This window comes from Falco biarmicus, chromosome 6, assembly GCF_023638135.1.
Source record: "Falco biarmicus isolate bFalBia1 chromosome 6, bFalBia1.pri, whole genome shotgun sequence".
In the NCBI taxonomy this organism is placed as follows: domain Eukaryota; kingdom Metazoa; phylum Chordata; class Aves; order Falconiformes; family Falconidae; genus Falco; species Falco biarmicus.
In genome coordinates this window covers 57,021,784-57,046,759 of record NC_079293.1, presented here as the reverse complement: position 1 = coordinate 57,046,759, position 24,976 = coordinate 57,021,784, and the positions used below count along the sequence as shown (strand labels likewise).

Here is a 24,976-nt window from a genome sequence, read left to right as displayed (position 1 = left end):
ATGGCAACTGTCTGTGTGATTATTGCACCAGAGTAAATGTGAGGTAGCTCTGACCCTTACTGAAAGTGAGGCAATGTATCTTGCATTTACCTGAGATTTAAGCATCCATATAAAGTAACTAATGAGCTGTAAATCCACACTCTGTCTTCACACACAGCAGTTTCTTCATGTTTCTGGAGACAGTGATATTTATGTGATTTGTCTGGCGTCATTGAAGCAGCATGTGACAGAAGTGGGAATGTAAACCAGACCCACTGAGCTCCAGCAAACCCCACTCCTTGCACGGTCAGAATTTTCTTTTAGAGCTACTGTTCAACTGCTTGGCACATCTACCTTCAAATGAGAGCAACTCACAAGCAAACTCAGCTACTCTTTTCCTCATTAATACTGCAGAGCATGCATATACCACTTATGTAAAACAGATGGGTCAGTAAAAATAGCTTCCAGATACGGTTTCCTCATTTCACACATAAAATATTATTTACTTTTTCTAAGACACTTAAATTTAAAGTTTAAAAGAAAGCGATGCTTTGGGAATAGCTTTATCTAGTTTTATTCATCAGATTTCAACTCTAGCTAATCTAGAGTCCAAATTAGTGCGGAGTGTAAGCGGTTTACAGCCAGAGTTGGCATGACACCAGCTAGAAAAGAGGTTTTTTTTCCTTTTTTTTCTCCAGTGACCTCTATCAAGTGATACTCTACTAAGACTCCATCACACTAGTTCAGGTGGACCATTGATACAAGACTGCCTACAGTCATTGCAAGCCTGGGATCATTGCTCTGATTTTTCAGTGGCACCATGGGAATCACAATATAATTGAATACCCAGTGTCTCCTCAAATCCCTTGTTACTTGTTATTGAAAAAAGAGAAAGAGAAAGAAAAAAGAAAAAGAAAAAGAACCCTATGGTAGGAAAACCTAAACAACAGCATCACATCTTGCCATTTAAAATATTTATCGGTAAAATGATTTCATGTCCTGAGATAGAACAAGAACATAATGCTGTGAAGTACCTTGACAAAGTTCAGTGTGAATTATACACCTCTATATCCATAAAGAAGGGCAATTAATTTTCTCAGTATAGAAACGATATACATTATTTTTCAGCCTTTAAAAGCTCCCTCATACAATAATTGATAAACTTCAGTATTCATTTCATTATCAACATGCTTTCTCATGTCATGGCTATGGACTAATACATTAAAAAAGCAGAGAGGGAATTCCCAGGGCTCACGCTGTCTTTACAAATTTTAATGGATTTAATGAGCCCCTCCACAATACTCTCTGTTTCTTCATAATCACTCAATTCCTCACTGCAAGGACTCTCTGGAAAATGTGAGTCATGCCTTCAGGTCCTTTGGGATTTGACCCTGCTGTCACACTGACAGAAACTTCCTTATTTCATTTCATGGAACAATATATTTCAAAGCATAATCCCAGCCTTCTGGGATGCTTTCACTTCCAGGATGCCTGGCTGACTGCTGCAAAAGTTTGAATTTCATGAGGGAAGGCATAACATAAATGGGCATTGTCAGTGCTTTCTTTTACATTGACCACATACAACACTGCTGACTCTGATGAGCATCCTTCTTTTTTTTTCTTTTTTCTTTTTTAGCAGAGGCTGTGGAAACATTAGCTGATTACACAGCGCCTGTAAACACCCCTGGGCTCAGTTGCAGCCTGTGCCAACTAGTGCTTTCCCAAACAGCTCCTAGGCGTGATCTGGGGGTTGGAGCACCTCAAGGCCCATTCCCCGTACACAGTTTGCAAGCAGGTCCACAAGTAAGGAGACCAAAAGGGTTACTAGCAGAGACATCAGCCACCTCATGCTAGTTGGCCTCCAGAGCCCAGAAAAGTCCCTGGAGGGAGGTGTTTGGGCAGGGATGGAGTCAGAGAGCCCGGGAGCTGCCTGGAGTTCCAGCATTTGGCTCTGTGGGAGCCTCGGGAGCTGCCGGGCAGGTCACTGCTGCTGCTGCGGGTGGGCATCGCACTGCAGGGACTGTGCTTCCTGCTGGAAATCCATTGTGGTCTAGATTATCTCTGGCCAGTTTAAACTGGAAAACTCTTTGACAACTTCCAAGCAGACCAAAATACAGGCCATAATAGGAAGCGCTTCACTGATCAGCTATCCACAAACTTAATTTTACAACCTTCTTGCCATCAGGAGAAGGGCAAGTGATAGAATGCAGCCTGGAGAATAGTCTCATGGGAAGTCAGGCTGCTTGGAACCCCAGCTGATAAAAAGCCATTTCGGGTCCTCCCCCAAATAATGTTTTTGAGGCGTTATTCTCCTGCAGTGCTTCCTAGAATTTTTGATTTATTTTTTTACTTTTTTAGCCTGCTTCATAATTAAACATAATGATGTTATTTTGTTGTGTTATGTGTTTTGTTATAATATGTACTTTCTGCAAGAGAGAAAAAAATGTACCAGCCAGTTCTGTTCTTACTGACATCAATGGGTTTTGGCTCACACACTCTGTGCAGGGTTTTCTTTCTTCTTATCAAGGGTTCCATATTTTCACACAGTCCAATTTTTTATTTCTTCTGGGCATCCTTTTTATTTTGATATTTCCTTTCTCTTTGCTCTCAGAGTAATTCATTTTTACCTCTAAATTAAGCAATTTGCTTTTAACCAGTTGGCATTTTCATCAGTCAGCATATCCAAATGTTCATCTGTACCTTCCTTAATTTCATGTACTATATCAGCATTTCCTGTAACAGTAATGGCTTTCTGCAATGAGACTTACACCTCAGATTGCCCTGCTGGTTTTTCAGGCAATTATCTACTGCCTGTCCTTCTGGCAGGCACATTGCTATCTTCACTGTATTATGGTTTTGAGAGAAACATCAACCCACAGTAAGTGCCTAATACAGACTTCTCTATGGAAATTTTAAGCTTGTCATATTGTTTAAGAGAGAAGGAGGTCTTAATGCCTGCTCTCCATGCTGAGCATATCAGGAAAACTCCAGTCATTTATTAGCTGGGGCTTTAGTGCTTCCTGCTTTTCCCACTTGGTTCATACAGAGTCCATAGGGTAGCCAGCAGTACTGGTCCCCCATCATCCAGGTTAGAGTGCTTCTTCAGCCAGCACTGCTCAGTTTCTGCCACAGAAAAACCCAGGACATGAGGTGGGATGGCACACGTGCAGGCTTCAGCCCAGCACAGTATCTGGATGCATAAAAGGTTGCCAGAATATGGCCCCCAGCTATGGACATAACTATAAGGATCTCTGCAACAAAGCATCAATACAAAGTCCTTCAGCTCTGACTGTCCAGCCTACAAGAGAATTAAATGGCTTGACACTTGTCAGCACCTACAGCCTGCTCCAGTTTTACTCCCCAAAACCCAGATGAAGACTGATGCTCTGCTGAGGTTTGGAACAGGTGCTGCTGGGGAAAGAGATGAAAATCGATGTGCAACTTGGGATGTCCCTGCAGCTACTACCTGATGATGCCTGTGTCTTTGGCTTCATCTCACTGCATGAGAGAAGAGCAAGCAGGGGAGATGTGCTGGGAAGAAACAAGGAAGAGGAAAAGAAAAGCCTGTTGGAAAGCAATAGAGAAGACTGGAGAACCAAGGTCATATAAGCTGGGGGAGGCTGAAGGGCACAGGACAAACGTAGTGTTGGGGTACCCAGGGCACATGGGTTTGGGGGAAATCAGGCACAGGTGGCACAGGATAGGTGTTAGGATGAAAAGGACCCTATGGCACAGTGTGGATGTGGTGGTCAGAGAGCAAGAAGCTGCAGCACAAGAATTTGGAGGGTTTGGGGGCCTGACTCCTGGGTGAGGCAGTGGTGGGGATGGGATTTTGAAAGACTTCAAGAAAATGGTAACGTGAGGTGGTCATTAATCTGTAAGGGCTGCACTTCCAGCCTTGCCATGCTGTTTATTAGGGGCTTACAAATCTATTGGGAAGTAACAGGGAGAAAGAGTACATGGGATGTGAGGAAGGAGCGGGACAGAGGGGGTGGGAGGTGAGACTCCAGGGAGAGAGGAAACCTCTTCAGTGAGGACAAAGAAAAAGAGACAGGAAGAAACACAGCTGCAACCTCAGCATCCACAGTGCTGCACCTGTCAGAGAGAAACCCTTTTTCTTACATTTGCATATGCACATTTTTGCATCTGCTAATGAACCACACTTTCCTCCCTCATTTCCAGTGCCAAAGATTATTAATTCCTGAAGTCTTGCTCTTACCTATTTCTTCCTGGCTGTCCTATATGCATTTTCTAATATGTATTTATTTAGGAAGGTTAGTTTCTTGCTACACAGCAGAAATAGTTGTGTTAAATCTACCCTATGAAGGCCCTAAAAACATGAAAAATGCTCTGGAAGCAGAAAAGAAATAGGAGGAAGGAAAGGAGGCGCTGCAGGAAAACTCATTTGCTGAAAAATGCAGCTTATGTCTTATCAATTTAATTCCAGATAAGTCTTCATTTTGCTGTGAAGACAGATGCGATAAATATGTTAATGGAAGATTTCGATAGTTCAGTTTGTAGAATTGCAAAGCCAGATGGAAGTGATAATTTTTCTTTCATTTTAATTTTGAAATACAAAGCAAGAAAGCAAGAAAGTTCCTGATATCGTAACACTGTAATGACTTTTTGAAGGATAATAGACCTTAGCACAGAATGACTATTAACTATCATGCTCTGATACTTGCCATTTTATTGAATTCCTGTTTCCCTGGCTGGAATTCTCTCAGCTTTCTTGCCAGTGCCGAGCAGGTTACTGTCTGTGACTGACTTTCCTAGTTCCACATTCATAAAGATATTTAGCAGCAATCCTAACTTGAAGCTGGTGAGTATTTTACTGATTCTACTGTTGCTCAGGCTGGATATGTGCCTAAGCAGGCCACTGAAAATAGCATTGGAGGGAGCTAACCTGTTTTCCTGTTGATCAGGAGCCAAAACCTGCCTTTTTTTCATTCCTTAAGCAGTGCACTTAGTGCCCTCAGGGTATTAGGAGTAGCAGGACTGAACTGTGGCCTTCCATGCCTTGATTACGGTCCCCCCAGTATTAACATGCACTGAGCAATATTTGGCACGAGCCCTTGTTTGATTGTTTCAATTTAAAGCAAAGCCATCGAGGGACATATATTACCTTAAATCTGTAGGATATTTACTGCTTGAAGTGATAGGCAAAAATAAAGCTAGAAAACTTTTGCTGCTTTATTCCCCTGGAAGGGTAAGAAACAGTAGATAGCAGTTAAAAAGCCTAAGGAAATTTTAGAAAAAAAATTTCATGCCTCTCTCGTTCAGGGTCCCACCTGAAACATTACTCTGGAGTTACTAAGTGGAAACTTAGTTTGTTATATTCACCATGGTGGTTCTAACTGTGGAAAGAACAGGCACTTCTGGCTTGTTTTAAAAATAATTTTAATTTCAAGAAGGTCCTGACTGGTTCCTCCCACCCGAGCTTCTCTCCAGGAACAATTTGGCAAGAGAGTGAGGCGCTCCATTATCAAGTCAGTAGCATTAACTTCTAGGGTTTTATTAGGTCTTTCTCACTTTCTAGCTAAGCTCACAAATCAGAAACTGAATGGCTTAAGCTATTTAATTCAACATGGCAGTTAGAGCCCCCTGAGGACTTTATTCCAATGATTCCAGTGAGGAAAATGTGGATTTCTTGTGAATGACTGCTTTTATCCTACATTTTACCATTAGACAAAGGGTACAATTGTTTTGTCATTACTGTCCTCAGCTGAGGGTGCCTGTGGGTACAGGTGGTATTGGTTATTAGACAGATATCTGCCATCTGGTCTTGATATTAGATAGATATCTGATATCTGAAATAGCAGATTAATTTCATCATTTGATACATACTATTTTGTTTTATTTGTTTAGTTTGCATATAGTTTCTTGGGGTTTGTCTTTGTTTATTTAATTAGTAAATAATACAAAATTGCAAACATATGTGGTCTGGAGGTTTCTTACCCAAACAAAATGATCAGATGAGAGGGAAAGTCTACAGTGTACTGTGGAGGAAAGAGGAGAGATCCCCAGGCTGTGGAAGTGAAAGTTGTGTCAGCAGGAGCCAAGACAACTTAATTAGCCCTGTGAAGAGACTGGGCAGAGTGCTTGGTTCATGCAGCTATATTATATTTGAGAATTCATCTGTTGTCTCTGGACTTTGCTGAACTGTGCAAATATCCATGTCTCTGCAGCATTGCACCTTGCATGCAAGCGGAGGCCATTCTTACACTCATCTGAGGTTCCAGTCCGTGCTGGCTGCTAATCTCATACAATTCAGTGACTAACATGACCAGAAGTACACAGTGGAACATAAGTCTTGCTCCTGGCCCTAGCGTTCCCTTTTACCAAGGTCAGAGAACAGCAGGCAGAGACAGCTGGAGCCTCTCTGCCCTCACAGCCTTGCTGTGAGCAAAGAGGCGATCAAAGCACAAGCTGTAGCTAGAGGTGACCCACCCTTGCAGAGCATCCTCAGGTATTGGCATAAACCAGCCAGATCTTAGCCCTCTGTGGACTCATGCAGCAGCAGCAGCATTTAATCCTGGAGCACCAAGCCAAGCAGAGCTTCCCAAGTATTGGGCAAGGAAGACATTCACCATCCTCCAGCAAGCAGCCAGAGTCCCTAAGCACCAGGCAGGGAGCTGCCTGCAGGAGGAGCATGGGCATTCATGCAGCACTAAAGCTTATTCCAGGCTGCCACCTTGTCAGGCTTAAGTTCAGCTCATTAGGACATTCGTCTGTTATTTATGCAAATAAGTCTATGCATAGTCACAAAATATGCAAAGAGGACCATTTATCATTTTGGCACAATTTCCAATTTTCTGAACCCTTCAGACATCCCTGATACATGTAGAAGAAAATGCAGTCTTCCCTGTCACTACTGCTGGCAAAGAGGCCAAGGCAAAGCCTATCTGCTACCATCCACATCCTCTCAGAGGATTCATGGTGCTTGGGCTAGAAAAGATAATGCGTTCTGTGCAACTTTAAACCTGTTATGTTACAGCTCAGGATGTTTAATCTTATGAATAAGGGATCTCTACTTGTGTCACCTTTCCAGGGAAGGAGATTTACAAATCTGTGTAACTAAGCAGTTTATTACTTATTTATAACAAGCATGTGACAAAAAAAATGTCTTCTGGAACAGGCTACTTAAATGTGCTTCTTGTCTGGACAGCTGCAGTCTAAGGTTGCTCTGGCTCATTGATGTGCAAAGGAACCTCAGATCATCCCTCTTCTGCCCTTATTGTTCCCTCCTCACTTCAGGAAAATAATATCTTTTGCATGTCTAGTCTAGAGTGAGCATCTACCTGTTGTTCTCCACACAGCTATCAGTAACTGCAGGAGGTCTGAGTCCTCCTGACTAGGGTATGGGTTCACCTGAAACACAACTTTAGGGAATTCTTCCCCAGTTCTGTACCCCAGGCCAGTACCAGGCTGACAGCTTGCCTGTTAGCTCCAGGAGCCAGTTTATTGCATATCCTCCCTAGCCTAACAGGGTGGCTTAAAAGCTGCCGCAAAGTTCACTGTACAAATTAGCAGAAAAGAAGTTTCCACAGTACACGTAAAGACACAAGAAAATTATGCAGCTTTTTGCTGTATTACCCTTATCTGAGTGACCTGCCTTACCCATTCACTCCTCCTATGGTCTATTGTAACCATCTCCCAGACTATGTGGAGCTGCGGGCCCACGTGTAGGCTTGGAATTGGCACTCAGGGGAGGAACACCTTCAGCAGGCAAGGAGGGGTACTCACAAAAGCTCCCCTTCCAGGGTAGCTACAACTGGAACTTAATTTGATAGCAACACAAAAAAATAACTTTTCCTGAACTCCCCAAAATATAATTCCATTACTTACATTGCAATTAAAGTGCAGCAAAATCACAGTACAGAGACCTGAAAGTATTTCCAATGTTTTTCCTTCTTCCCCTGTAGGGAATTTGTATTTGCACATGACCGCAACTGCAACCCAAATTAAATATCTCCTGATCTCTCATTAAAGTCCATCAAGATGCTTTTCTTTGATTCTTTCAATGTATGCAAGAAAATTGTGGTGGGTTGACCCCAGTCAGCAGCTAAGCACCCATCCAGGTGTTTGCTCACTCCCCCTTGACATCAAGTTGATGATCTCTTCAGAGTGAAAATAGTAAAAGCAAAAGCCAGAAAACTCATGGGTTGAGATAAAGGCAGTTTAGTAAATGAAGGAAAAAGGGGACCCCCCCCGCCCCAGTGATGCAAGGGCAGTCAGTCACCACCTCCCACAAACAGACTGATGTCCAGCCAGCCTCTGAGCTATGGCCACCTTCCCATACCAACCACCCCCTCAGTTTTTATTGCTGAGCATGGCATGGTACATCATGGAATATCCTTTTGTTCTGCTGGGGTCAACTGTCCCATCTATGTCCCTTCCCAACCCCTTTTCCACCCCTAGCCTACTGGCTAGGAGTGGGGCAGCCTGGGAAAAAGAGGAGGCCCTGACACTGTGAGTAAGCTGCTGTGCAACAGCCAAAACACTACTCTGTTATCAAAGCTGGTTTAGCCACAAATCCAAAACACAATATCTTACAGGTTGCTGTGAAGAAAATCAACTCCATCTCAGCCAGATCCAACACAAAAATTTATGAACAAATGCATTGTGTTAGGTTAACCACAAAGAAAATTGTCCTAGAAGGGGCACTTCTTTCTTCACATCAAGTGCTATTCTAAAACAGCTGCCCTTTTTGCTTCCGATCTGTTTGCCACTTGGGTAAGTGCAAAACCATATAGTCAAAAATATCTATACAACCTGACTTTCTGTGAATTTAATTCTACTGTTTCCAGCTGAGCAATATTATCTTTACAATATGAAAACATATGCTTTCTCTTAATAAAGATTTGAACATGGCCACTTCAAGTCTCTCCCCTTCACTTTTGCGTTGGTGCAGTAAAGGATTATCCACACAAAACTATACGGCCAAGCTTTCTGCTGTGAGTTGGCATGGTTCCGTTGTTTTTCATGGATCAATTAACACACACTGGAGATTTTAGCCATTGTTGTCTATAATGGCTAATTTGCCTATTAAAGAGAACTGAGAGCCATCTGTGTACATGCCATAGGGATACGCCAGTGAAATGGAGACTGTAAACCCACAGAACATGACCTATGCTTGTAAGACATTTGAAGACAAGGTGTGATACCTTACCTTTGGAGCCTGTAGTACATCAGACACACCTTGCCTAGGCACTGCAAAAACAGGTTTTGGTGCAAGTGTTGTTGGCTTTTTGGGAGGCCTGGGTGGTGGATGAAGGGTTTGGTTTTCATATCTTCGCACCATATAGTATTGCTCGTCGCTGATTTCTTCCACTGTTGTCTTAGTCACAGGTGGGACGACTGTCTGGACATCTTTGCTGAGCAAATGGACTGACATGTTTAAACGATATACAGGAATCTCCCAGCTTTCCACTGGACTGCTGGCACTACTGATCAGCAGATAAGAGTCTGTGATTTCTTCTTCTAACTGCAGACCCGGCACGGCAGCCAAGATGTCTTCCTCAACAGAAAGGTCCCTCACGGACACTTTGACATTAAAAGGCAGACGAAATTCTTTGCAAATCTCAGAAAGCTGGTACCGTTTCTTGTCATGAATCACTTCCACAAAGCCACCTTCCATGTACATAGGGAGGAGCACTTTCTTGTATGTATCACTCAGTATTTGTTCACAAGCTAAAACATCTATGAGTTTCTTTCTTCCTTCATACAGAACTTCACTAGTCTGGCATTGCTGGACTAAAAATTGATCTCCAACAGAAACAGAATAAAGCTCTTTATGAGGGGAATCAAAGGCTTTAGTTGCTACAACATGAAGCTGTTCCTTTTCACTTTTTGCTATCTCTAAGTCATAGGCTGTTGGAAACTCCCGAGGTCTTCTCTTAAACTTTCCTTTGTAGCTCATAGGGATTAAAAAATGTCTTTTCGGGGAATTGCTTCTGATCTCAGAGGCTAGGACTCTTGTTGCCTGGTACTTTTTGTAGATGACGATCTCTTTCCCTGTATGCAGTAAGTTACAAGGTTTTTGGCTTCCTGAAGGCCCGTCCATTATTTCAGCAGTCATAGGAAATTCCTTGCTTGTTCTCTCAAATACATCTTCCAAAGACAGTGGCTGAAGGAAAGAGCTAATATCATAACAGTCTGTTATATCCTTGACCTCGATATCTAGATCTGAGAGGATATGAACTATGTCCTTTCGAACTGAAAAGAAAAAGAAATACATGAATTTTTATTTTCAAACTGACGTTGGAATAAAATACACATGGCCTGTTGGCCAGATACTAAAAATACCTTCCCTGGGGCATGCACGTTCATATGTAAACCAGCACAATTAATAGGGCCAATCAAAATATAATTTTTAACTTGAGATATATGGCTATCAGATATGCAGGAGACCTCACAAAGGAAAGGAGAAACAAGATAAGAATAATGTGTGCAAGTGAATAAAATTTAAAAAAAGAGGAGAGGGTAAAATATCAAGTTCACTATCTTTCTCACAGCACCTCCAAGTTTAATCAGCTGTTTATTGTATCAACTTTTACTTGAGTACAAGATGTAGTTCTGTTCCTTTATTTCACAGTAATTTATGGTTTCTCCAAAGAAATGGGGGGGGGAACATTTTTAACAAATAAATAGCTTTTGAACCGGTTGTTAACAGATGTTGTTGCTGTGGCCAGTCTGGGAGAAATAAGTTATTCTGATATCTAATAATGAAAACATTTATAATTATTAATGTCACAGAGTCACAGATCAGTCAGGGTTGGAAGGCACCTCTGGAGATCATCTAGTCCAACCTCCTGCAAAAGCAGATTCACCTGCAGCAGGTTGAATAGAGTTATGTCCAGGTGGGTTTTGAATATCTCCAGAGGAGGCTCCACAGACTCTCTGTCACCCTCAAAGTAAAGAAGTTTTTCCTCCTGTTCAGGTGGAACTTCATGTGCTGCAGTTTGTGCCCGTTGCCCCTTGTCCTGTCACTGGGCACCACTGAAAAGAGCCCAGCCCCGTCCTCTTGATATACTTGTCCTTAAGATACTGGTATGCATTGATAAGGTCCCCCTGAGCCTTTTATTCTCCAGGCTAAACAGGCCCTGCTCTCTCAGCCTTTCCTCATAAGAAAGAGGAAATAATATCACTTTAGAAAAAAAGGCAAAACCTTTGTATAACAAAGCATAAGCTTATTGTTAATGAATGAAGAAATTTCTGCTATGATGGCCCTCTGTGGAAGTCTTACATCTTTTTCTGTGGCACCTGGTTTTATTCACTATCAGAACCATGCCATTGCATTTAACAGTCTGACAGGGAGCAACAACTTTTTTATCACAACCAAACCTGCAAAATTTTGTATGTAAAACTTCCAAGCACAAATCTGACTATGCAATTAAGACTTGTTTAAGAATCTGGCTCCAAATCAGTGACATCACAGATCACTGACCAGGGCAGTAAGATTTAACAAGCAAATAATATTTAAGGACTCTCTTCAGTTAGACTTATTCTGCATAGACCCGCGCACAAGGATAGTATATCCTGGATTCACACTTCTTTGTAGCAGGACATACCAATATTTTACACTTAAAAGTCAGTATCAGTTGTATTTTATGACAGATTTTTATAAGTGATTCAGGATCTGTTTATTCCAGCTCTGCTTTTATCCTATTGGACACCTTCAGGTGACAAGCATCTTTAGTACACAAGGGAAGCCAATAAAGGAGGAATAACTAGTGAAAATGAAAGTTTTCTATGGGTGTTTGAGGGAGTTTCACACACATAATTTGTGCATTATTAAGAATGAGAAGTATAGAGGCTTCCTGCACACAGCCTGTGAAAATGTAGTTTGCTATCCCTCTTATCAGGAATCTTTTTTATTGAATCATGGATAGTATTTCTTATACTTTTGCTTGTGTCTATTTATAGGTCTTCTAAAAATGGTGAAAATCTGTTTTTCATGGTCCACAAGAAAATAGTTAATGATGTACCATGAAGCCTACTTTTCAAGTTTGCATTAAATAATTATTTAGGACATATTTAATGCTGCTTAAATGTTGAACGCACTGTGAAACAGAAAATGAAATCAACAAATGCAACTTTTACTGGAATATCTGGAAGACAAGTGAATACCAAACATTTCTGAACCTTCAGAAAGCTTTTTAGAAACATTGAATTCTTATTGATTCTACACAGATATCTAAGTAGGCATAGGAATACACACCTAAGTGAACCCAGCTTCAGGAGATGGGCTAGATTCCTGAATGTAGCTAGTGTTGTAGAAAACAAAGTATTTTATCTTGCAAGGTATACTTTCCGAACTCATACATTAAATCGCATAGCAAGCACAGCTGAATGTCTCATGATAAGCATTTAACAGCTATAGTGTATTGTGCTAACAGTCTTTATCCACTTTTACTTCTTTCTCTTTTATCCATTTACTTACAACAATCATCAGAGAAAGCTCGACTGTGAAAAGATTTCTTGCTTGATATCCCCATGAATGGCATATTTCTGTTAGGATTTCACTTCTATGGAGCTCATTGGTTTGCTTCTAGTAAATGTAACAGACAACAAAACCTTCCCAAGAGTTAAGCTCCTATCCTGCAAACTTTTAACAGGATGGTTGCATCACAAGTAGAATTGCATCACATTTCCAGCTACTGCCTAGGCTGTCCTCAAGCAAGGTCAAACATTTTAGCTTAAGTTTTTTTGCTTAGGTAGATATCTCAGTTCAGAGAGGGTTATGCTACACATGCACACACGGGTTATTACTGCAGCTCGGCTATTCAAGCCACCATAACTCAGGAGCCTTCCACTGTGTATCTTTACTCTTGCACACCTTCTAATTTTATTCCCATGACTAATTTCACAACCAGGTTTAAAGTAAGACATAGTTATAGACATTGTTAAGAACAGTATCCAGCAGGTTCAATGTTTTGGTGGAACAACCAGAACAGTGTTAATGTGACATGGAAAAAATAATTTATTTACATATTAATCAAAACTGATAACACAAATTACACCTTTTAAATATATTGGTTTTCTAATATCTTCCTGTTTCCTCAAACCTAGGAGTTTCAGAAATTATCCATGAGTCTTTTCTGTTTATATTCTATCGCTATTTTTTTCTGCAATAGAGTAAAAAAAATATGAGTTTGCTTTCTCCTGAAAAATAAACAGTAGTTGAGTGTGTTACAACATGTATATCTATATGCTTTTTCTACCTCCTAGCCATAACCATAAATGATCAAGTGGCTTTTCTGTGGCCAAAGTCTGAGAAACAGAATCTGAGAACTGAACAGAATTCCTAAGCTGCACTTTTTCACTATGCAATATATTTTATTTGCAATAATGACTTAAATGTAGTGGTTAATAAAATGGCAACAGAAAGAAATGCAAGGTAACTATATGAATTAACAGATGATAAAGGAATAAAAAAGGGAATATTATTTTTCTTTTTCTTCATCTTGAAACTAGCATCAGTGGCAAATACAGATCAGGAATCCTTGACCAAACCGAATCCTTCCTGACTATTTTAAGCAAGTTTTGTGTCTTTAAGGGGACTTTGTTATACTGAGTTTAACAGAACATTGACTTTGATTCCTACTTACATTTCATTACTGCCTGCACTTCATAGACAGGTGTGAGAATCAAGCAGCCATCAAAATTCTCAGGAAGTGGATTAGAGGAGTCCCATATGTGTAAAGTATTGGAAAGTTTGACAATCCGGTCTCTGGACTTAGGGATTTTCCATTCTGCAATCTCTTTTAGGGTGTATATCTGGTCATCTTCACACTCATAGAATTTTCCTTCTTGTGAAAGGGGCAAAGTAAATGAATGAGACTGGTTATTTCTGACTATGCCACAGTTCACAGACATCGTTCCATTGACCTCTTCCACTGAGTTGAAGGTGATCTGCTCACCGTGTTTGATAGTGAGGTTTGTCAGTTTTATATCCTCAGGGCTGTAGAAACACGGATGGCCAAATCTTGTTGGCCCAATAAAGACTTTTGTTGTAATTTCTTCAATGCTGACATATGGAGTTTTATCTGCCACAACTTTATAAAGACCTAAGAACAGAAAACTTGCATTATAAAAAGGGAAACATACAAAGCAAGCCATGACAAATTTTTAGACTGTGAATGCAATAAAAATGGGGAGCAAAGCACATCAAACAATTCATAGCTGATAGTTTGGTTGCTAGAAATGTGACTCTACGAAGATAAAATCAACTATGTGATACAATGTATAGGTGGCTGGAATTAGCCCTTTCTACTCTGCATCTAATTTCTGACATCCAACATTTTTATGTCCACGTTAACATTTTTCTTTACCACACAAAAAAGAAAAATCATCTTAAATTCTTACCTGTTCCTCTCAGGAAAACAACCCTTAAGAAATAATTGCAGACATGGTATGAAGAAGAGCAAGACTACTGTTATCAGTGAAATGCAGGATGTTTCTGCCTAAACATCAGTGCTATATATCTTCCACACACAAGACTGGGGATTCCTAGACCAAGTATATTTAAATATACACCACAAAAGAAAAAGTAGCACCTACAGATAAGAATGAGCAAAAGAAGTAGTTTTTAGCATATCTGATAGTCCAGACCACCAGATGGAGTAATTCAAAGTTTGGGTGTTGTAGCACTCTGGCCATCGCAAGGCAATTAAGGTGGTCAAGTTCTACAAGGCAGAAGCTGCATCTGAGCTTCCCTATCCCCTAGGGACATGATTATTTCATGTTAATCATGCCCCTTGGAGCTGTCTCATTAGGAGTTCACATCACAAGAAAAACGTGTACATTTCTACGTTTGCGTAAGTGTTTTCATAGCAGAAGATGAAGTGGATGGTTTAGAGGACTAAACAGTAGGGTTTAGCTGAACTGTGTGATTCAGCTGTCTTCTTCCCAAGGCACAGCAGTGTGAATGCTGCCTCAAGGAATTACGCGCAGTTTCCTGGGATAGGCATTGACTAAGGCTTGCTTCCCAGTGAACGTAACTGAATGTAGAGGTTATTTTTAGGCCAGGTTTGCTAGCCACAAATTAATCAGTAGCTACAGTGGCAAAGAAGCCAAGCTCCCTGGGAGATACAATGCCTTTTCGCCTTCCTTCCCCTGAAGCCAACTAGCAGAAATCCTACGTCCCTGCTGTCCCACACTCCTGCCTCCCCTGGCCCACACAAAGGGCACTGTGTCTCTGTGGTAAAGGAATACTCCCACCTTGCCAGTTATGGAGAAGGCACGGGATAGACACGCAAGGAGTGCTGCTTGGCAGCACTAGAAACTCTTTCATGGCAGCTCCGCTTCCCATGAGTGGTTCCTGCCATGTCTGCAGGGGTTTATGTGTCCCATTCAACTTCCCCCAGTGATTCAGTGTGGGAACCGAGCCCACACTGGCTATGGCTCTCTTCTTGTGGGAACCAGACTGTAAGGAAGACCCAGCAGATACCCGGCTCTCAGGAAGGTGGGATTCTGCCAGAACACAGTTCCTGCTGGATGCTGAAAAGACACTCACTCCCTTCTCTAGGCCTCCCCTGACTGTGGGATTGTTTAACAAATTAGAGTGGGGGATTGCTTCCATTAAAAATAACCTCCAAATTGCTTATTTTCTCCTATACCTTTTCCCTTACTAACTTTCACCACTGACCACAATCAACACAACGGAGGGGCCTGCATGGAAGCAGGGGTTCCTTAAGATTGTATCCTTTAAAAAGTATATATCAAAGCATTCCCCTCTCCACAAAGCCATATTTTTTTTGGCCACAGATTACTGTGGTTCTGGCTTCACTGTAACACAACCTGCTGCTTTAACTTCACAGCTTTAACACCCTTCTTGTTACAGGAGATATTATTAAGATTCTGTCTGTTGAGTAGCTTTTTACTGAATTTATCACCAGATTATGCATGTTTGGTTCTAGGTATCCTGTAATGCCACTAGTAACTGTGGGAACTAACAGCTCTGAGGGCTTGTCAGCAGCCTAAACAGTAATAGTCTATTTGATCTACTGCAGAAATAGTCACTAGTTGTGCCTATGTAACTGCTTTCTGCAGTCTGTTCCTTCACAGTTGTGCATATGACAGCTAGCTTTTCCTCTGTGAAATTAGTACCTTTTTGCAAATACATCCTCTATGTATTATGTCCTCACTGCAGCACTGTGGGAAAGTCTCCAGGCTTTTTTTCTTGTCTGCAAGGAAGCCACATCCATGAATGTAGCTGCTCAAGTACAAAGTACAATTTCAACGCACCTCTTATTTACTAGTATTTACAATGTTCCTCACAGCCCTTTCTAACACAATTATTAAGGAAGTTAGCTACCGCAGTCCTAATCACCACTGGAGCTGTCAGTGCAGATCAAGACAAACTGGTTCACCAGCATTTAGAAAACATCACAGTGACAAGGCAGCAACGACAAACTGAAATTGCGGAAAAGACAGCATCCCCCAAACAGCGTTCTGGTGTCATGCTTTGCAAGCACAAGATGGGCATCGTCTTCTGGCAGTGCTGGGAAAAAGCAAATAGGAATATTCTTCATTAAAAAATGTATTCAAACTACATATGATGTATCCCAAGGGCAATAACTATGTTTACCCATCTGTGACACAGGAGCACATGTACTGCCCCTAGAAAACATCCAGAATTGCATTAAAAAGCCTTCATAAACTATGTCAAAAAAGCCTTCTTAGTTGAAAATACAACAAAATGGCAATGTACAGCTATGATAAATATTCTTCTCTTCTATGAGTTTGACAGTAGACTCAGGCTCTACTAATTTTGCTGGGACTATGGAGCTATCTGAAAGCCAGTTATTGCGGCAACAAACTGATGAGCATCCTGTGTTGGAAAGCAGGTTTTACATGGAAGCATAATTACAAGATCTCATACAAAATGAGACAACTGATTTTCCCCATGGGCCCAGGCAGACTGATTTTGTCGGAGTTGGGAGCAGAAAAGTCTTCACCTTCCATTCTGCTGGTTTTCTTAATTTCGGTAACAGAATGCTTGCATAGCCAACTAAAAAGCCATGTGGCCTTGCGTGCTTAGCTTCTGTATTGATGATACTCGAAGCAGGGGCATGCTTATGAGTATGTTAAGTTCCATATGCTTCTTTCTATACAGAAAATAGGTGAATATATAAAAAGTTCTTTTGGTATGATGGGTGAAAACCACTGTGGGTCCTATTTAACTGCCATAATCTGCCATGGTATTTTCTCATAAATGGTCTCCTTGCTATGATATATATTTAAAAGAACCCAAAAAAGAAAACCCAAAACACAAACCCCAAACAATATTTTCTGGAACCATTCAGAACCTTACTAAAATCAATATGAATCAAGTTACAAACCCAAATGTTTTCCAAACCTAAGACAGCAAGGAAATATCTAGAGTAGGAGACGTATGGTAAGTTTGAGATGCTAAAGTTTGGACATTTTGAGGTCAAACACAAATATTTTTGTACTTTTTCATAAATCATAAAGTGACTGATTTAAATTCACTCAGACTTCTCTAAGAGAGCTTGATGGACTACTGGGGAGAAAGACAGATGGCAATAGCAAACCTGGAAAAAAGTCCATCTGGTTTACTGAGAGCTGGCATTATGGCTCATAGATGCACTTTCTAAGTGTAATCTGGTCTACAACCAAAGGGCACTGATGCCCAATAGTTTTGGGGAAAATTTCAGATAGAGACAAGAATAACTATGCATACATAATTATTACAGGAATGTATAATACTTGTCACACTCAATGAACCCTCTGCACCTAGGGGTATATCTCTAGGTGAAGTGTCTACCTAGCCATAATTTGGTAATTAGTAAGCCCCAAGCCTAATCAGCCCATCATTTCCAAGAAAAGTTTGAGGCATTGACATACACATTGCTAGAGAGAGAGGATTTGGGACTCTGAATCGTTATGGGCGAAAAAATATAGCCCAAGGATCACCCATTTAATGCTGAGGAAAGCATGTTTTGACAGATGTTTTTACCACCTTTTTACAGAACAGTATATTCAGCTCTCTTTTTTTAACGGTTATGGACTGATAAAGTATACTTCCCTGTAGCTTTATAAACTGTGCATTGTTAGTCTTAAGAGTCCTGAAGGAAAGGAGTATCCTTTTCATTATTATTTTTTTCCTCTTTTCCCCACAGAAAACTGAGAAAGCCGGTAGTTAGGCTCACCTAGTATACCAGCAAGTAGCCTTCAAGGAAGAAAAACAGCAGAAAGATCTTGTCCTGGTTTACAGCTGAGATAGAGTTAATTTTCTTCTCAGTAGCTGGTACAATGCTGTGTTTTGGATTTAGTACAAGAATAATATTGATAACACACTGACATTTTAGTTGTTGCTAAGTAGTACTTACTCTAGATCAAGGACTTTTCAGTTTCCCATGCTCTGCCAGTGAGAAGGGAGGGAACAGATCCAGGACAGCTGACCTCAACTACCAAAGGGATATTCCATACCACAGAATGTCATGCTCAGTATATAATCTGGGGGAGTTTGCCAGGTGTAGAGGAATTGTAGAGGACTGAAGGCAGGTTAATTAACAGTGATAATATACAGCTGTGGGCTGGCATCAGGGGCAGTGGGTTGGCTGACGTGGATAAGGTGCAGCTGTGGCTGGTTCCTGCTAAGTAGTTAAATGGCTCTAAGGGGCATGAAAAAGGAGCACTGGATGAAGAAAGGCCTGGGGGAAGCAGAGGGAGCCCACACCCTGGACGAAGGAGAGGCTGTGGGAGAAGAAGGAGGCCTGGATGAGGAGAGGCTGGCTGGAAGAGGAGCCTGGAGAAGAAGAATCCAGATGCAACAGAGGCAAGAAGCAGGGTGGACTGGCCTGAAGAGGATGAAGAAACAGCATGGACAGTAGATGAACTTTTGAAACCTTATGGGGTATTGGTGGCTGCACTGAGGCAAGGTGTGGGAGCTACTTATTGAAGTTAACCTGGTGTGGGATGGTAAAAGCCTTGTTGTAGCTGGGTAGTTTTGATAGTGCTGTGACAGCCGGGAGCTGCTGATTGCTTCTTGGGTGACTGGCTGGGCATTGGTCAGCAGGTGGTGAGAAACTGTATTGTACATCCCTTGGGTCTTTTCCCCTTGGGTTTTATTCCTATCTCTTTCTCTTCCCTTTTCATTACAATTATTTTTGTTATTATTACTGTTATATTTTTTCAATTATTAAATTGGTCTTATCTTAATGCATGAGTCTTACCTTTTTCCCTGATTCTCCTCCCCAGCCCACTGAGGGGGTTGGGGAGAGTAAACAAGCAGCTGCATGGTACTTAGTTACCAGCTGGGGTTAAACCATGACAACCTTCTGTCCCTGACTAGCAGTTTCTGTTCCCCAAAGTAATGCAAAAGACAGGGAAGAGCTCAGTTCCCAACTTCTTTGGAGCTGACTAGATTGCTACTCTTCTCTTTCCCTTACCTGTACCATGCACTCTGCTACCTCCTCTGCTCCAGCATCCTCCTCTCCCCACCCTGCCCCAAAGGCCCTCTCTCCATCTCCTATCCTGATGAGCCTTCTAGCACTTAACCCCTATTCCTCCATGTATGTGCTGCATGGCCACAGGCAAGTGTCTTGTCTTGTGGCTCGCAGAGGCTGAGATCTCAAAGGGACAGTTGTGCTCAGCTATGTGTCTGTCAGACCATGTAGGAATGAGCAGCAGCAGCTGCCAGGGACCCCCTGAGAACAGGGACAGGCCAGCAATACTTTGGCAGAAGAAGGAATATAACAGAGCAACATGAAAAACTGTGCTGGCACACAGTTCAGGTGTTGTGCAAATTATCTGTCTGCTAACTTGTTAGTGAAAATTGTGGTTCAAAAGGCTGTTACACGTAGCCATTTTACCCAGTGTATGAGCATAGAAAGAACAGCCTGGCCCTCCGAGGCATGAAAAAGAACAAATTAGAATGAGGATCAAATGAAATAATACAGTGAACTTGCGGTTGCAGTGGTTTCTCTAATGCAAAGGGCAGATTAGGCTTTTATCAAGGATGTGATTTGCCAGAGCAGGAAAAAAAAGAATTCTGTAGACTGCAAATGCATTCAAAAAGACAAAGGGTAAGGCTCATTTAAAGCCAGTGAGCCCAGTTCTTCACTTGCAGAGATGCTGTCCCCAGAGTAACCTAAATAGAAGCGTTACTTACTTATGCCAGTATGCACATGGTGAAAGGATACATGAGCCCATCACATGCAAATGATAACTCACAAGAGAGAAAATGGAAAATAACATCAAAGCAACAGATTTCTTTGCATCAATGCTGACAAGAGAGTGCTGTACATGCAATGTAAATACAGTGCCAGCCTCCTAGAGACCTGTGAATATTTTTATTGAAGTAAGTCAATGGCAGTGTGAAAAAGATCATCTGCGGTTTGGTTCTGTGCTTTGTTCTGGAGACAGGGGCAAACCAGCAATGCTCTAATATGATGTTTCATTCAGAGCTTAGCATGTGTATGTAATAAAGTGAAAAGGAAGAAGGTTGAGAAAAAGCAGACAGGGACATCTTGACTTTTTGTAAAGCAGAATCATTCTTTGCTAAGAACTGAATTAGAGAAATGACATTTACATCTTACAAAAAAGCTCTGGAATGTGTAAGAGTACATAAAAAGAGAGAAACGAGAGTAGTGGTCCCTGTTGGGCTAATAAGAAGTGTTGTTATGCCCCTTTTCAGTGCTGATGTGCAGTAATACATGTCATATAGAGGATGATAATGATAAATTTCAGTGAAATGAACTCTGAGTTTATTTTTCTAGTGAAAAAACCCTAGTTTTCTAGAACAGTGTTTGGGAAAGTTCATAAGAATGCATACAAATTGTAGCAATTGGACCGAATTTGAAAATGTGTTCAGTAGGGCAACAACATTCACGTGCCAGGTTGTAAAACTGATCACTTGAATACAAACAAATCCAGATTCAAGCACCCGAAATCACAAGTCATTGTGTTTTAAAAATCGGGAGATTCAACATTAATAAATATAGGATTATTTTTATCACTCAGTTGTGTTGGATATTTTAGGCTTAAAATGTTAAGTCATCTGCCAATCAAGATTTAGAATATTACTTCCTATATGTGTAAATATTTTAGAGGTAGAAGAAATTTTAATAATAGCAAAGAAGCTTGGATTTCAAGAAAAATACCAAGTATCTTGAGAGTTCACAGTACAGCAGTACTTCAATATCTCTAGATAGCCATAGATAATTAAAATGTCTTTGATCGCTACATTTGGGCCCTACTAGCACTTGAAAATGGCATTCCAAAAAAGTCTTTTAATAAGTGGTCATACAAATGGTTCTGATTCAGTGAGTAAGAAAAACATGAAAGTAAATTGAGGATCTTCTGGGGAAAAGAAAAAGATATATAGGACTGTTTCAGAGAGAAATCTGTATTTTGGAGATGGAAAATGAAGGCATGGTAGAAGGTATTTTCCTGTGGAATTCAGATGAAACATCGCATTCCCATGTGCTTTGACATTTTATTTGCTTCAAGAAGTGTGTCTTGTCTCCCTCTGCAGAAAAAGCACGTACCAGTTTGGGCAGTGGTATAACCTAATATATATATTATGCATGTGCACAGATTCTCACATGCCCAGCAATATGTTAGAAGAACATCTATGAGGTTACTAAGTCAAGCACTCAAACACTAGAAAACACTCATATTATGTTTCCCTGTGCAGTGTCATTTTAACCTCCCATGTGCTTACAGTACAATACAGTGTCAATTAAGTGTTTACATTCTGCTTTATCTACAAAACTGTAGTCTCATTCAGTGCATTAGCTAGACTGCTGGCCAAAGTGAGTTCTGGATGCAGTCTCTTGAGGGCTGCTGTGTCCTGTGTGTGCTCTGTCCCAGTGTTTCCTACTGTACAGGCTCCCTCCCACATCCCACTGGCCTCCTCATGCTATTTTCCAGCCCGCTCCTCTCCTTTCCCTGAGGGGCTCCCATTACCTCTGCTGCCTGCAAGAATCCCAGCATAGGAATTGCCCTACGTATTTATTTCTGTGTGAGTGTAGTCCTGCTCTGGTGCCAGTAACCACCTCCACCAACAACTCCAGTCCCTGATCTTTGCATGTCAAATCTTCATGCTTCTGCCCTGCTCTGAGGTCCAGTCTTTTTCTATCAGTTTCCTAACCTAGACATGGATAATCACAGTCCAGCACTTTTCCCTCTGCACTCCAATCACTTCCCTATTTAACACAGCTGGGCCCTAACAGCAGAGGAATTGAGATGAGAGCAGAACTGAAAAATGAATAAATATGACATGTGATGAACTAGGTACAGTGCTTGGTAAGCTCTCCCTAACAAGGCCACACGAACAGAGGAAGATCTGTTTCAAATAACAAGTCAGTACCACACGCCAGGTTTCAAGACCAATATAAGAATATTTTTGGACTTCTCTGTGGAACAACTGAAGTGTTTTTTAATCAGAAAACCACATCCATTTTCCTCTAATACTTCTTCCAGGCACAGAGCAGCCACTTTGGCCACTGGAATGAAAATAAATCATTAAAATAAAAACAAAATGTAAGAAAGCATTAAAAATGTTTTATAACCAAAATAATAAAATAAAAATATAGTAATAATAAAGAAATTTTAGTCTGTGCACACAGAAAGGAAGATTTCAGCTCAGACAAGGTTCTGCAAAGTCGTAAGAACTGAAAAGAAGATTTTTGTAGTAATTCTTACACAGTGACCTCAAATATAGAAAGCATTACTACCAAACACTATAACATTAATAATTTCTATCCAGGCTTGAAAAGAACCGTAAAAGTTGAAATTTACGAATGAGTTCATTGTGTCCTGTGCCATCTGATAAAGTTGTATCCTTGACAGCTGAGTTGTAACGTCGAAAAAATATAAATCAAGACAGCCAATCAGTATAATTAACAAAGGTGATTACTCAGGGTTATGATTCCTCAAAAACATGTATTGATGAAATACTGTACCAGGAAAATTTAGTGGTAATTCCACTTTGGCTGAAAACCGGCTGACTTCATTATTCTCACAGATACTTGCTATGAGCTTATTAATTTTGAAGCCAATAACTTTAATGACTTCTCCTGTTGACAGGCAGCATTCATTTCCAAACATTTCATAGATGGAGCCTGAAAAGGAATACAAAAGGAAAGAAAAGCATTATTTGGCTTTTTCTCACTTTGTCAAGTGTCTTTACCTCTTTGAATGAAAGCAAAAAATACTTAAAATAAGTTATGTGAAATAATATTTATCTGTGATAACTAACCTAATTTTCATTTCTTCCTTAGTGTCATGAGAAAATCCATCTTGTGGCTTCAGTGATCTCTAGGTCAGCTCTGTGTGTACACTGTTCTTTGATTCATGTAAGGAGAAAGTCTGAAAAACCTGCATTTCCAAGCTTTAGACCAAAACAGAATGAGGTAGAGCATAGGTTCACCTGGGTCATCAGGAGCTGCCTCCTGAAATCAGCAGGCAGTGGAACTTGGGCAGGAAAGGTGCAGGGCATAATATATCCCATAGGAAACAACAGACTGTATCAGAAGACAAAAACCAATAGACCTTAGAAGGTGCCCAGGGAGAAGCCAGGAGGCATCAAAGTGCAACCAGCATTTGAGCTTTCTGTAGGAACAGAAAACCTGAAGAATTGAAAACCTGAAGAATAAGAAATTGGAAAACTGGCAAATTAACAGTGGTAATCCCTGCCCCATACTGAAACAAGCCTACTGATTCTGACCCAGCAGCAAAAAAATTTGGTTTTTGTCTGTGATGTTCAGAAGTTTGAGAGCAGGAACAAGGCAATCCAATCAAGTATTTCAGAGCTTCCCCAGCAAAACCTGGGACTGCAGCTTGCCCTGCCAAAAAGAACTCTCCCTTCTCCATTCTAGCTGTGGTTAGTCTCTGCTGTTTCGGAAGTGGGGGCAGGGGGAGAAGAACAAAGCAAAACCAAACCAAAAGCCAAGCTGTGCAGAAGGAAAATGCATCCTGGTTGCTGCAGGAGGTTAGCAGCAGCTTTGAGGCATGGGATCAACTAACTATATATAAAGGCAGAGCAGCCTACAAATGGTGTTCCATTTGTAGGTAGAATTGCATTGAGCCCAGAAAATCAGAATGTTGATTTTAATGATAGCTGCTGCTCTTGCAATACCGTGCAGTTCATTCCAAGAACTTATCGAGCCTGGTCCTGAAGTGACGTGGAAGTACAGAAGTACCCTTTCTGGAATCCCGTCTCAGAATTTCATTTCCCTTGTGGTGAGAAACCTTATTCTCATTTCCTCTCCCAGTGTATTGGTGGGTGTATTCATTTGCTCTGCTACTAATGTTGCTCTGCTACTGAAAATGCTCTTTTTCTCATTTTCATTTCTCCCTTTCCCAAAGGGTTTGCAAGGTTAGTTTTGCCCTTCTCTGGTCACATTTTTGACAAAAATTTAGAAGAAACGTATTCCTTTCACCTGCTAAGAAGACCAATTTCCCTTCTCACAATACCTTTAGTAGTCCTCTCTCAAATCTTGTTCAGTTTGAAGTCTTTTCTTATTATTTTCCTTTTAACGTAAGTAACCAGAACAGTCTCAGGCAATGAAATATTTAAAACCTGACCTCTGGTTGTGTAGTAGCAACTAATAGTTGAGATGGCCTGTACTGAAGTATTGCCACTGCCTGCAGAACTCACTTCCCACAGAAAGTAACATTCTTTACCTCACAGCTCTCCTTGAGTTGGTGGGGAGAAAAAAAAAGGCACCTTTTTTTTTTTTTTTTTTTTCCAAGTGTCATATCAGAAATGCAACTAATAGCTGAATGATTTTCCTAATGCTTACTCAAGATTAGATCAATTCCACTCATGACCACAGCTTGGGCTAATAAGCATCTCCTACTGAGTCTGGGATATATTTATCAATTCTGCTGCAGCACTTGCAGGTGACAACCACTTGGTTACCATCCCAGCCTCACTGGAAGTCACTGGGAGTCTGACCCGAGCATAAGTTGCTCTGGTTTTAGGCTAAACTCAAAGCATCAGTAGGGCACCACAGAA

At 40.9% G+C, this 24,976-nt stretch overlaps 1 protein-coding gene across 6 annotated transcripts in view; it reads right to left on the bottom strand.

Moving 5' to 3' along the window:
* The window catches only part of THEMIS (thymocyte selection associated), an 84,570-nt gene that overhangs the window by 45,738 nt on the left and 13,856 nt on the right, over positions 1 to 24,976 (bottom strand). For 5 of the 6 annotated variants that reach the window (XM_056343779.1, XM_056343783.1, XM_056343782.1 and 2 more), the window contains exons 2-4: positions 22,920 to 23,078; positions 13,593 to 14,051; positions 9,152 to 10,197 (exon numbers count right to left, since the gene is read on the bottom strand). In XM_056343779.1, the coding sequence (XP_056199754.1) occupies positions 9,152 to 10,197; positions 13,593 to 14,051; positions 22,920 to 23,078 (1,664 nt within the window). The remainder of the gene's footprint in view (positions 1 to 9,151; positions 10,198 to 13,592; positions 14,052 to 22,919; positions 23,079 to 24,976) is intronic. The other variant, XM_056343780.1, reaches the window with a different exon arrangement.